Source organism: Nyctibius grandis, chromosome 5 (assembly GCF_013368605.1).
Source record: "Nyctibius grandis isolate bNycGra1 chromosome 5, bNycGra1.pri, whole genome shotgun sequence".
In the NCBI taxonomy this organism is placed as follows: domain Eukaryota; kingdom Metazoa; phylum Chordata; class Aves; order Nyctibiiformes; family Nyctibiidae; genus Nyctibius; species Nyctibius grandis.
The window spans coordinates 82,301,865-82,316,648 of NC_090662.1; the positions used below are offsets into that span (position 1 = coordinate 82,301,865).

Here is a 14,784-nt window from a genome sequence, read left to right on the forward strand (position 1 = left end):
ATGTTTCAGAGGAATTTAGCAGAGAAATATAGTTTTTCAAACTTTTGGCAAAAAAATACATAAAAGAGATACAAATTAAACAAGGTCTAGCCATAGTTATTTCATTATTTTAATAGTTCAGCACCTGAATGAAAGAAAAATATCCCAAAGAACATTCTAACTTCTTTAGTATTCAGACTACAACTCCAGCTCTGCTAGAAAAAATGAATTTGCAACTTATATTTAAGAAAAAAAATCCAAATTTTTTTTTAACAGCCCTTGAAGACTGGGAAGTGCTGTAATTAAAAAACAAACAAACCCCAAAAATCTGCTGTCCCATCTCTTTATTTCCTGATTGTGTCTTAATTAGGAGCCTGGAAAAATCTTTCTGCACAGAATTTTTTTTTAACTTTTACAAGAGAAATAAAGCACCTTATTGCTTATTGAAATGATGAACATGCAGAAATACGTTCTGACTCTCTGCTCACGGAAAGTCAGCTCTCCAGTTTTTATGGTTGCTCCCTCATGCAAAGACAGCAGCAGAAAATATTCAATAACCTGAACGTCTGAAAATTTAAACAGCTTGATAGAGGCACAGACCACTTGGTGGGAAGTAGACAGAAGGTGCAGATAGAGAGCTTTTCCTGTGCAGAAAAATAAGCTTAACTTCGATCTGAGTGGTCTCACACTCCTCTACCCATTCTTTCATTTCTGTGCCTGCACTTCATACATCTGCAGTTCAACATTGCCTTTTAAGCTCAGGCTGCATGTGCTGCATTAAATAACGGGTGTAAGAGAAACACTGCACAGGACTGAGGAAGTGCTTTATCGCAAAGCCTGTTCACCCAGTGTCAACCCTAACATCATGCCTCTCCTTATATGCAACGGCTGGTGAAGCCACAAGATCCTACATGTAGCTAATGATCTTCAATACACCTGAGACTCATCTTGTTCAGTACTTGGAGACTCACAAAACAGCATGCAGGTACATAAAAATGTTTGTTAGGTCACTTAACTTATCATACCTTCATAAAAGGCTGCTTTTCTATAGTAATTTAGCATTAGCAGCATGATTTTAAAACTTTAATAAAATATCCCCATGTCCTCAAAACCATGCCTGCCCTTTCATGCATGTCCATACTCATATAAAACATCTCTGAACTGCATCAAATGCTCAGACACATGCATTTGTAGTTGTAAAATTTCCAGCGGTGCTTTAAATTCTGACACATCCATTTATTGTATCATTTTTAGGACAAATGAATATGTCTGGTTAAATGACCCATGTTGCATTACTAAACACTGGGCTGAAAACTGAAATTCGCCATGAGGCAGACAGCTGAAACAAAAGAGTGCTAGAAATCTAGAAGGAAAAATGAGTCTGCCTGGCCGATTTGTTATTTTTTAGTTCATGCAAGATGGGTTTTCACATCAAACTTCACCAGCTCGGTGAAGTATTTTTGTTCTGCAGGCTGGCTGCTCCCATGGGGGTGAGGCACATTCAGAGTTAATCTGCAGAGTTCAAGGGCATAAGGACCCCACAGTCCCTGCTATACAGTAATGAACAAAATGAAAAACAAGACAAAATACATGAGCACATCTGGCACAATGGGAAAACAGGAAGCCCAGTCACCAGCAAAGAAAGAAAACCCTGATTTCAATGACCCTTTCCTCCCCGACTTCTTGAAGAATTAGGAAGCAGAGATCAAAGGTATGAAAGCTTAACCAGCTTCAGGGTTGAGCATGGAAATTAATATTAAAAATTCATATTCAGGCCTGGAAACTATTGACTAAGCACAAAGCACTCGCAGCCTGTAAACAAAGAGAAAGCTTCTTCTTTTCAAAAGCAGATCATGGAGCGTTTAGGAAGCACTGTTTCACCTGGTCACACGTGAAACCTTACCAAAAGGACAGGGGCTTCATTTCACCACAGTGAATTTAAAAAAAGCCATAAAATTAGACATGGAAAAAGGCTGTAATTTCTAGGACAGTGAATGATTTACTACAAATAAGAACATTTACTCATTTCGGGCAGTATATAGAGTAGCAGTGTTTAGATCCATATTAAGTTTAGATGAGGCTTTAAAGGCCAAAAGTTGTTGCAGTAGCAGCTGATCTTACAGAAGTCTTTGCAAGGGAGGGAAAGCATCTTGCAACTGTGACTTTCAGATGAGACCAAATTCTTGCAAGCTGCTGTTCTAAAATTTTAGATTCAATTATAGAAGCTCTTCTTCATACTTTTCCTACCAAAATACATGAGAAAACCCTAGGAAATCTGCCACTTATGTGAAATGTTAAAATATCTTTTCAAAGTCTCTGACTCAATTCCTACAGCCTGATAACTCTATGTTTAGGATGACAACCAGCAATGAAGCTTTCAAAACTTTTACCCTTCAGCCATATCGGAACCAGAAGAGGGAAAAAGATTCCTTCCACCTTTACACCCAATACACAAAGAAACACACATGAACAACAAGGAAAGCACACGTAGATCAGCCTCCTTTCTTTTTTTTAAGTATTCAAAAGAGAGGTAGAAGAACTCCCAAACACTCTTTAGAATTAGTGACAAGGAGCAACTAAGGGAACTTTGTGTATTAATGGAAACTGAATTTTAAACAAATTCACAATAACAGATAGACTAGAAACCTGACTCTGAAGCAAACAAGAAGAACCAATGTACCACAGGACACCTCGGTATCCAATCACAAAAGAGCTCAAACTTATAATTCAAATGCTTACTTTAAGTTAGTTGTGCACTTGTCACTTGGCAAATATTGGGCAATGAGTAAAAGAAGCTCACACATGTCAGACACCAGAAATATTTTGTGAATAAATTAGTTATACATATATATAAATAGAACAATAACTCATCTCTCTTTCCCTGATCTGAATTTTCAGTTTTAGGTCTGTTCAGCCATGTACCAAACTGTGTTTGATTACACACAGAGCAAATGAAGTGAAGAAAAAAAGGCTGCTGGCGACAGAGGGAACTTAGCTGAACACTTCATATTGACAAATTGTGGCCATCTATTTTTAGAATACCATCAATGATGATAACAAACAACACTTTGAGGCATAATGGTAGTTCCTGATAATTTTCATATGTGCAAGAGGACTTAAAGTAGGTATTTTAGCATCCCCAACTAAGCAGCCTACAACAAGGGATTCACTGTATATTCACTTTAAGAAGAGTGAGGAATGAGGCTTTTTTTTCTGTTGGTCTCTCCGTGTTACCACAATGCTATACAATCTGTCTCTCCAGAGTTACAAAGCCTCTGTCAAAATCACTTCCAAACGCTAACACAAGCTTGCACTGAGCAATCCACTATGCATATAATTCCTATGGCATGAGGCTAGCAGAAATTAAAACAACATTGTGTGGAGACAAAGAGATATTAAAGCAGTGTCAGCAACAGATATCTCTGCTGCTTCTTTGCACTAAGATCCATTTACCCAACTGCATGTGACTGACAGAACAGAAACTCTCAAAATCAATGATGGCAAACCTTTGGCATGTCTAACTCTGGTGTTGAAAGAGATTTGGGCTGGCACCAATGAAACTAAGTCATACTGCCAAATTTCAAAAGGCATGGGGCTCTATTGCTGCTATTGAGACATTCCTCTCTGATGGGAAAAGAGAGAGAACCACTTTGAACTACAAAAACCTCTATCTATTCAACTCCTCACTCCTTGCTAGTCCGTGGAGATCTTTCATTTCAAGCTCTGTGGGGCAGGCAGTCTTTTCTGCTGGCTGCTGCTCTATAGCACTTAGCACAGCTGATTCTCATCCAGCACCGGGGCTCTTGGAAAATGTCATTAACCACTGAAGAACAGAAAACAAGGAATAAATTGCTCATTTTTTTGCATTACCCAAAGTCTGTGCCAAGTATTTCTTCAGCTAAATCTCTGTAAAAACTCTCAGCTTCTGAGAGGTATGCAAATGATTGGCAATTACCTAAATTACATAATTTACAAGTAGGCACTCTACAGGACACATCTGTCCTTGAGGATGATCCCAAGGAAACTATCTCCAGTTACATGTTGTTCCCTGAACCAGCTGCTCCAGTTCAATTGGTAATACATTACTCTCTCCTCGCGCAAGTGTAAAGTGGCCTAGTGTGCCAGAGCCTGATTCTGCTATGTGCTCTATGCAGAAACATTCTCAAGTGCTGCTCTATCCCTGATTTTCATTCTTTCTGAAGGTTTTTAGGTTTTTAAACTGGAAAATAGAACCTTGCTAGACTATGACATCCAGCGAATACTTACCTACTCATATTAAATCCAACAGCAAAATTCCCAATTTAAAAGCAATTCTGTTCTCAATATCAAGTCTCCTGCATCACAGAGTGCATCTGGTTCGTGCTCTGCAACAACTCTGGTTCAGCTGAATTACTCATAGTATCGCTGCTTCACTAGCAAAGAAACCACAGTACGTTTTGAAAGAGTGTTGCAAGACCACTGCACCTTTTCAGAGAATTAATGGATTTAGTACTAACAAAGAATGTGCAAATTCACTTAATTTAAAACCACAATGTATTCCAGGTGAATTAGAATAACAAAGAAATTTGAGCACAGCTCCTTCCTAAACTCGGTTTGATATGGTTTTATAATCCTAAACATGTTATTGCAGTGTTGATAACAGATCACTGGGCTTGTTTTAAAGATGTACCAGGTGAGCAGTTTGCTGAGGCATTCTGTAAAGCATATGTGTGCAGCCAGGTGCACAAGGTTTCCTGAAAGGAATGTGCCACAGCTTGACCCACTCTCTGGAGACACAACACACTATCCAAAGTTTTCAGACCCACCCAGCTAGAGCTATGTTGTTGTTTCTAACAAAAATAATTTAAAAAAATAATTTTAAAATAATAAAGAGGAAGTGTAGTAGGAAGTTCAACACAAGCACAAATGCTTTTTGGAAAGGGATCACATTTGTTCAGAATTGCCGGCCCTTCTCTCCCTGGTCAAGCTTCCACTGTTAACCTCAACAACTTACCACACAGAAAAGGTTCTCCTAAACACTAATCCCTCAAGATCAAATCCTCCATCATGAGCACTGTGGCAGAAAGCCACACCTCACACCAGCACAGGTGGGAACACCATTATCAACACCTTGGGCAGGTGTCTTCAGTGACAATACAGATTCAGGACAATCTGGCCTCTGCCTTAGCACACAGGAAAATTGAGGACTTGTCTTCTTTAAAAAAACAACAGAATATAGGGCAAGAAGAATCTCAGTTTCAACTTTCCTATAACACCAGAGGTCTCCTCGTTGTCCTCTACCATGCCCTTACTCATTTCAGTCCTACTCTTTCCTCTCCTGAAATCTCACTAATGCTTTCCAAAGCTCCTTCCCTGTTTTCATAGACAGAAGGAACCTAGATTTACAGGCAGTGACTGCAGGTAGAGTCAAGCTAAGCACTGATCCTCACTGTGATAATGACAAGGATATAAATGGACAATGGAGATTTACTCCATAACTACCATGAGCACTCTGACATACAGCCTTTTCTTGTTTCTCTCGTTGCTTGTAGCCTTACCTTGTTGATGACCTCAGTTTTCACAGACATACATCAGTAACAAGATGTATTCCTCAATGGTATTCTTGGTAACCAGCTTGTAAATGACTCCGGCTCCCTAGTTAAATTGAAGGACAAAATAGTGATTTCCTACCTTGATCAGTTCTTTGAACTTGGGGTCTTCTTTTGAGTTAGGATCAATCATAGTGCGTTCCTCGTTCTCCTCTGTCCAAGTAAAATGGGGAACTTAGTTAGAGCCACTTGAAATGTACGCTGCTGAAATACTGCAACAATTCCTAATCATGAAGTGGCCTGTCAGCTGATCAAGAAATGACAGTGCCTAGTCATCATCTTAGCAAGGGAATATCCGATGAGCAGTGTTAGGCATTTTTAGAGACACACAGAAAGATAGCACAGCCCTAACTTCCCTAAAATAAGATTGTTCCGACTGACCTTCCCCAACCCAGACCCTGCAGAATACATCAGGAAGATCACTGTCCTCCATACCCTGTGGGGAACGTTAATATTAACACACCACAAAGTGCAGTCAACTACTTTTCTCCCTCTCCTCAATTTGTATTTAATTTCTATTTGAAAACACCTGTCCCAAATTACACCATCTTGAGGACTATAGCAAGCTTATGGCATTAGACTGTGCAACTGCTGAGACTTGGGCTGACAGTTTGTGCCTCTGCTCTCTGGTTCCCTGAAACTTGGTCACACATGTGGCCCTGAGTGCCTGAACTCCTTAACCTCTGGTTAAGCTGGAGAATGAAAATTACCCCAATTTACACCAGTTGTACTTGTGCATGGGGGAAGAACACAAAATAGATTTCTCAGGCATACAGTCTTCTATTTCTGCTGCTGCTGTGGGGTGGAGAGATGTGAGAAATGCTCTCCAATAGCCAGCAGGACAACCACAAGAGGCATGAACGTAAAGATTAATTTTTAGAAGGGACGATTTGATACAGAAATGTTGATAGCAAAATCAACTTGAGCTCAGTAAGGCTAACAACCAAACAACCTTTGGCAGAATTATCTTCACAACAGCATATACGGACATGTGCATCACATGCATGTTTATATGTTACCGTAGATACGGATACCAGTATTTAGGAAGCAGCTGGAGCAATTCTCGTATTTTAAATTCTGGCGCTTGCTTTCAAGTAGCAGACCTCTCCCTGCACCCTTCATTTTAGCTCCTTTAGTAGCGAAGTGGTAGCTGTGATCTAGGTTAGATCTGTTCCTTTAAGTGGAGAGCAAACCCTGGCTACTACATAACAGGAACACAAGGATGGGTGACAGTGTCACAGCTACATGATGGGACCCACATCTCTCCAGCTAAAATAATTATTTATAGATCCCATGCATTTATCTTTAGCTGAGTTTAGACATGCCATACGGAGTCCTATTTTCCTACTGATTTCCCAATTCCTTCCAGCATGACAACAAAGGAGGGGTTTCAGTATGACCACTGGTCAGGCCATTGCCACATCACATTGATCACTTTCCAGCAGTGACCAACCTACAGTGACTGCCTATTGCAGTGCTAGACTGCACTGCTGTCAGATGGGAAACATGACACTCACACACCCTAGACACAAAACAGACTATACCATCTAGATGGGTTACCTTAGACTTCACCCAGACACTTGGATTCAGTATTTTCCAGGGCCCCTAACCTTTATTAAAAAAAAACAAGACCCTGCTATCTGAATGTACTTGACACATTTGTACAAACCTAGGAAAAAACATGAATTCTTTTGCTGCCTTTTTTTCCCCTCTGTTCCTTTACTTCCTCATTACTTCCTGGGATGAGTCAGGCAGTCTAGTTGTAAGGAAGTGACACCCACTACACACCCAAAATACTGCTAACTGAAACCCTGAACAAGATTTGACCCATAATGGTATACGATTCACCACAGAACTTTGCTTAAGGTCATGTCTTTGCATGACAGGCCTTCAGGAGTGGTCCTGCATCTTCTAAAGTCATACACACCTTAGAAATCACTGGAGACACTCCTGAGCCATACATATACACAGAGCAATCAACACTTTGCCCACATCTCAGAAGAACAGCACTTTGCGTTTCCTACTACTCTTCTAATCAGAAAATCTAAATTACTAACACTTTCTTGTTTTTAATTTCCTGTTTTATTATTTGTCTCCATGACAGCTTGCTTCAGCTAATTCCACAGATTAAGAGACATATGGCTAGGAAAGAAAAAAGTGTTTTATTCCAACAAGTTTTAAACACTTTTTGCTATTAAATTATGCTGTTGCTCTTGTAGGGACTCCGAGTGAGAACAGGAATTTTAATATTTACCTTCTTTATAAAAAGCTTTCCTTGTTTTACATACTTCTGTCCTAATCACATTTAATTACTATTTTCAGCAGCCTAAATGCTCATCTGTTCATTCAGTATCAGGTCCCATTTTGCTGTCCTGTCACTTGCAAGTGGCAGCAGTAACCCAAGGAGGAACATGGCATCCACTAGTTAACAACAGTGTAGTACGTACATTGAGACAAGGCAGTCTAAGGGTTCCATAGGAACCATGACACACACTTTCGCTACAGACTTTCTGTGGATTGGTCCTTTTGCACTTCAGTTCCCCGTCTATATATACAGGGAGAGAAGATACCACTTCCTTACCAAAGAAGGATATCCATGAGGACAAATAAAGACGGAGATCCACTTGGCCAGTGGGTTAATGGAACTGAAGTAACTCTTAAGCAGACAAATTCAGCAGTATTTTCCATCTAATTCTTTGCAAATCTCAACTTTCTATTTGCTTTCAGGGTGACCACAGAAGAACTCAAGTTCTCTGCCAATTCATTGAACAAGTCAATTTTCCCATAAACTACCTAGTTGAAGTGTATCTGCATAGCTGGCACTGCTCTTTAAATTCCATTTTAGCCCTTCTAATTTCTAGTCTACACGTGACAGTTCTCAATTCTCATGCCCAATTCTCTCAGTTTCAACTGAGCAATCTACATTCAACAGTAAAGCAATGGATATGGGGGATGGGGGTCACAGTGGCCATCTTCATTAATAATTGCTTAGCTGAGGTCTGTAGCTTGAGTACTTTACCTAATAGCGTGTCTTCTGGATGGATGTCCATGGCACTTGGGTTCATTGGTGCATTGATAGCATTTTTACCTTCTTCTTGGAGGTCACTCACTGAAGAGAATGAAAAAACAGAAAGAAAGGCTGTAATAAATGCGAAGTTTGCAGATACGTAGGGTTTGAAGTGGGTATTCATAATAAGAGAAAACATCTGGTAGTCATTTCAAAATGGGCCCACAGTTTATGGAATTAAGAACTGCAGCCACTGCGGAAAATAAAATCAAAGTTACTTCCTTTTATGGGTTCTTATTAAACCGAGCCACCACACTACTGGCTGAAAATATTTTGCAAGAAACCCAGTTCTGTGGTAAGAGTAACCTCAGAATGCTTGCTTCTCCAGAAGGAAGGGGTGCAAGCTTTGTCCGCAGGATGGCTCAGATCTGATAAACTGTAAAAACAAACTCCTTTTCTGATAGAACGACCACCACTCTTCACTACCTTTTCTAGCTGCAGAACATCAGGAACTGCAACTTGCTACTGGCCTTACTAAAAGCCCCAGAGAATCCCAGGGAGACCTACCAAATAAAGATGAAAATGTATTTAATTCTAGCATTGCCACTGGCTAAAAATAGATGTAGCACGACCTGGTGAACACAAATCTGGAATTTGTGATTTCAAGCTCTTATCCCAAACCTAGATCTCTCATTTGGGAACGTCAGTAAAGCACCCTTCATCAATAAAATGGATATTAAACCACCTTCCTACGTCCTGCCACATGGGAGGAACTGAACTTGAGAAAAAGTACTGAATAATTGTTTAGTATCTTCACAGAGCTTTACAGTAAGAAAAACACTAGAAACACTGTAACAATTTTACACTCTCCAAGGTACATCTCCCCCTAAACTCCAATAATGATTATTTATTATAAGCCAAGCTATTGAAGTACATGCATTTGAAATAGGGGATACAAAGACCCTGTAATAAGTGACAGTTCTGTGTTAGTGAGGGCTAAGATCATTTGCGGCAGCATTTGTGGTATCGCAGTCTCCTTGGGAGAGGTCCAAGTCCCATACTCTTTCAGGGGGAAAGCAAGGATTTCCAAATAAATAAGGTCTGCAAGACAAACTTCTCTGGGGAGAGAAAAGGAGGAACAGTTAACTAATAATCACAGTATTCCAACAAGCATTTCCTTCAAGAATAGTCACTATTCCCCTCTCCAGTTGGAAAATCAAACCCCAGGCTAATCATTCGCACACAATCTGCAAAGGTTACAAAATCCTGTATCAGTACTTGCTTTTTTCTTGCTCAATAGAAGGGTAAAGCACAATGCTCCTACTGCCTCAGAGGAGGAGAGGGAAGAAGAACACACTACAATCCCCACTCCTTCTCTCACAGATACTTGAAAAGAAGGTGCTTAGAACAAGTTACCACATTTCTTAATTGCAGTTCCAAGATGTTAGCTAATTCTGGTTCACAGCATGATATTGAACATGACTAAAATCCTCAGTTATGGAATTCTGTTCTTATGTTCTGCAAGCAACAAACACCAGTCCCATATTTTTGAGACCTTATGGCTTACGAACCACATTAGAGTGGCTGGTTAGAGCTAACACGGCACAAAGCCTGCAGGGAAGGGGGCCTGCCAGCACTAAGCACGGCTGGTGTTCTGTATTGTGTGCCCTCTGCACGGGGAAGGGAACAGAATAGCACTCTCGACTGCAACCAGAATACAATGTCTGCAGGCTGAGATTTAACCTCCTGAATAAATGCCACTATTCAAGAAACTCTTAATTATCCCTTTTCTGCATTCATTCTTATTTTTTGGAAACCTCTCCAAACAAAAGTCAGGGAGCTGAGAGGCCTCATGCAACAGACCAAACCAGCTCTCACAGCATGCTTTACCCTGTCTGCATTACGTCCAACTAGAGCTTTCTCACCCGAGCAGCTCCTACACTGTGACGCCAACAGGAATACAGCCACCAGGAGGCACATGAAAAATCGTGTGGAAACTAGACATTACAGGTGAAGATTTTTAAAACCCTGCTGGGACTATAAATGCCCAAATTTCACTTAAAACACACTCTGTTTGAAAGTACCAGCCTTCTTTCTAGAGGTAACTCTTTTCATTATTATAGCATTTCTGTCATTCTGGGAATGCCAAGCATTCGATAAGGTCAGGGCATTGCTGTTCCTAATGCCCTGCAAATGCAGAAGAGAGATGCTAAGTTCCTCAGGGCAGTGAATACACAGTACTGTCCTCAGTGGATGTTATATAAACAAAATATTGCATAGATTTCAAGCCAGAACATTTTTAAATGCAGACAAACCAGTTTCATTCCTAAAAGTTCAATTAGATGACACACTTCCTCATTTTTTTTAAACATAAAAATAATCATACTCTTCCTAACACAAATATCTTGTTTCTGAGCAATTTCCTGAACTGACAAGAATGTTAACATGGATTTGTGTACTAAGCCCCCTCCCTCACAAGTTGAAGAGCCACGTAAAACCCTTACACTTGCCTTCAGATCCCACGTGGCTGGGCCAGATCCCACAGGACCAAATCACCCTCGCCTATGGTTACCTGCAAAGCACGGCTACGCCAGCAGAAAGCCTCCCAAAGCCTGCTGCCCAGGGAGAGCCCCGCTTCCAGACAGCCCGTACACCAGACCCTAGGCAGGTAGCTTAGGAAGACATTCTTGCTACAAGCGTAATCTTTCCTACCTCCTTTTTTGCGCCTTTTGCACAGGAGCCCTGCCATCGCGGCCCCGGCAGCACACACGGGTCGCAGATGAACTGCGTGGGCCGTCTGAATGCTGAAGGAGCAGCAGCAACTGGATAAGGGGCTGCCACCTCGGGACTGCCAAACCTGCGTTAATTCGGGTAGGGTGACAGGAGGAGGCACTAACATAGCCTCCCAGCTGCTAGGCGGGGGTGGGGGCCGGGAGGGAGGACACAGCACTGGGCCGCTGGCTCCCAGCCAGGAATCCCTCCCTATCCTTGCTGCTTCTGCAGATGGCCAAGTGTCTCCCTTGGTCTGCTGCTGGCTGCCTAAGAGCAGGCACCTCAAAGACGGCGTTCTCTCTGCACGGAGCTTCCTGAGAAAGCCATCTCCACCCTCTGGCCAAAGCACAGTTGGGTTGCCCACCTGACAGCTTGCCCCAGGAACACACAGGTTCACAGAGCAACAGCAGCCAGCATGCAGAGAAGCAACTGCGCTCAGGAACATAAATTTGCCCGGGTACTCCCAACACCTGCTGCACTCCAGAACCCTTTCACGCTGTGTTTGAACAAATGCTGAGGGCTTTTTCCCTGCTCGCTGCCCCCAGTATTATCACTGCTGAGCAATGAAACAGAAGCAGGAAAAGGAAACCAAGCCACAACACTGGAAAAAACAGAAAACCCATAAATGAGCAAGTGGAGGCAGTTAAGAGCAATAGTCAGGATGGAGCAACAGGTACGTTTCTGAGAAGAACCTGACAGGTGTTTTAATGCAAATTTACAACCTCCTCGACTTTGTATGAGCAACATTGGCTTTGCTGCAACATTTATACCAGATCCTTACATCAAACAAGCCATCCAGGCAAGAGGACATTTTACTGGTAGAGCAGAGCTGTGCTTGCACAACAGGCTACAGTCATGGTAGGTGCCACGTGAGGTACTACTGCTTCTTGCCTGCTCTTCACATGCCCATTCACAGGTCCCCTTCTTTTCCCCTTCCCTTCTCCACAGGAAACACCTTCACCTGTTGTGTTGGCATAGTTCTTCGCTCTCTAAATGAGATCTGTGTAAAACACCTTCCTCTAAAGCCTGATAATTTCATTTTGTAGACCGGTCAGAGGAAATCTGTAGTAGGGGAAGACAGGAAGGGGTAGGAAATTGAGGACAGGCTGGAGAAGCATCACTTAGTCCAGGTTGGTCCCCAGCAGAACCTTTCCCATACCTGTTGCCCCAGGCCGGTTTGTTTGCTCCCACTGGCACACCACATCACGCCAGGGCAGAGGTGTCCCTAAGATGCACCAGCAGAACTCGTAGGAGCAGCCCCAGCGTCCAGGGAACACTCTCCTGTCCAGGAAAACAGTTTACCCTCACCTTGACCCACAATACAGACTCTGCCTTAACATAAAACTTGCTGATGGTCTAAATGACTCAGCTGTGAACTTACACAGGACAAGTCAGGTGTAACTACAGGCACGGAAAGACTATGCCTTGGAAAGGTATCTGGCAGAATTAGCCACAATTTCTCCCAGGTGTCTGCTATAGCCTCCCTCCCTTCTGGCTGGAGATCTCCTCTCTGAGCAGATCCTCAATTAACAGGCAGCACTAATCCTCCAAACCACTTCAGCCAGCACTAGCAAAATCCAAATGTAACAAGGGACGGGCAAGTGGCCAAAGCATTCAGCAAAAACCCTGAGTATTTCCCTAAACCAGAAATTTAAATTCACTAATGAAAGGTCACTTCTCTACTGGTCCCCAGGAAAGCAGCAAGGGTTCCTGGCAGCCCTCTGACGTTTTAACAATCTCCTGGCAGTGTCAGCAGTCAACATGATTTAGTCACATTGGAAGCTGTGCTGGCCTTTCAAACAAATTAATATAATGAGCGGATCGCGTACACACATGCTATCCAGCAGTACATCTGTAAGCCAGGCAGGCTGTCTCAGTGCACAGGATTGCAGGCAAACTGCACAGAACAGGAGCAATTAACTGCAGAAAGTTGGAAGCATCACCAGAGCTGTCGAGGATTTCTCACAAATCAGAAAATGGCCTTTAAAGTCAGCAGGAGCGCTATAAAAAGAAGATAAGTCCCCGCTTTCTCCTTTTTATAAGAAAGAGCAAGCTGATGTCAACAATTTGATCCTTTCTACCTCCACTCTTAATAATTATAGTGTAATTTCAAAAGATATCAACAACAGCACAGTTCACCTCTTAAGTCTTTACCATTCACTGCCATGTTATTAAAAAATTGACCGCAAGCCTCTGCCTCTTACAAAAACAGATGGTAAATGCTACTTAATTTTCGCTCTAGTTATTTCTGACTGCAAACCCGAATCCCACCCTGCAGAAAGCAGCAGCTGTCGTGACGCTAATCACAGGTTTCTGGATACGGTACTTTCCTTCGCATTCAACCAGCGCCCAGCTGGCTCCGCAGCACTGCCTGACCACAACTTTTACACAATGTACTTTCATCTCGTGATTAAACCCTAACTTTGGAAGCTATTAGACTGGTCTGTTACACTTGGCTCCATTACAGATGATTTGTTCAAGTAACTTTGTCATCCTCTTTGGTTGGATCAGCACAGAGAAGGGAAACGTGTGATGACCACGTAACGCAAACTGCATGGGAAGCTCTTTTCCTGCCTGCAACGTCTTACTGCTTCCTGAGTTTCCTTGCTCTTCCCAGAGACAAAACCGCAACCAGCTGCACTTTTTCAGACAGTGACTCACCTGCCTGCAACTCATATCCTAAGAGTTCGGATAATCCTGTGCAAAATAGAAAGTCCATATTCAAGAACATTTCTACCCCACTCAGACCAGTGACATGACCCTCATTCACTCAGACCTCAAGTGAGACGTGGCCATGGGGACAAATCCCCCTGATGAAGCAGCCAAACCTTGCATAAAAGATCAAGTGGGATCAAGCTGGAGCTCCCACTTCCCACATGAGGTGTTGGACCAGAAGGCAACAGGTCCCTGGTGGGTAAAGACCCTACAGTGTCTGTCTCTCAACCTGCTCCTCTGTTTGCTTATCACAGACCAGAATTTCCACTTGACACCTAAAACTCTTTCACAAAAAGTCATCTTCAAAACTGTAAGTCTTCTAGGAACATTTAAAAAAAAAAAAGTTTTATAAAAACTGGTATTTTCCAAGAAAAATTGTTTTACTCAAAGACTTCAAACCAGCCCCAAACGTAGTGCATTCTGATACACTGAGACTCTTTGTCTCATTTCTAGAGACAAACCACACACACAACTCATCAGTCTGCTACTGCATTACTAATCACTTAACATTTACAAAAGGCTCTGAGATCTTTTGATTGAGACTGCAGGAGAAAGACAAAGCTTCCATTAATTATAATAGAGAATTAATAATCACAGGCAGATCAAAGGCAAAGACTTGATCAAATCCACATAAAGGCACTGCATCAAGGGACTGCATTCAAAGCAGAACTGCAGTAATAAAGGAAATTATTTATATGCCTCAGTAGGCAGACAAGACACTCA

The 14,784-nt window shown here is 42.0% G+C and overlaps 1 protein-coding gene across 2 annotated transcripts in view; it reads right to left on the reverse strand.

Moving 5' to 3' along the window:
- Nucleotides 1-14,784, reverse strand: part of PARVB (parvin beta) — a 65,441-nt gene that overhangs the window by 31,728 nt on the left and 18,929 nt on the right. Inside the window, exons 1-3 of one of the 2 annotated variants that reach the window (XM_068401247.1) lie at nucleotides 11,287-11,421; nucleotides 8,587-8,676; nucleotides 5,650-5,720 (exon numbers count right to left, since the gene is read on the reverse strand). In XM_068401247.1, coding sequence (XP_068257348.1) covers nucleotides 5,650-5,720; nucleotides 8,587-8,676; nucleotides 11,287-11,323 — 198 coding nt within the window. In that variant the 5' untranslated portion in view covers nucleotides 11,324-11,421. Of the gene's footprint in view, nucleotides 1-5,649; nucleotides 5,721-8,586; nucleotides 8,677-11,286; nucleotides 11,422-14,784 lie in introns of those variants that run through there. The other variant, XM_068401246.1, reaches the window with a different exon arrangement.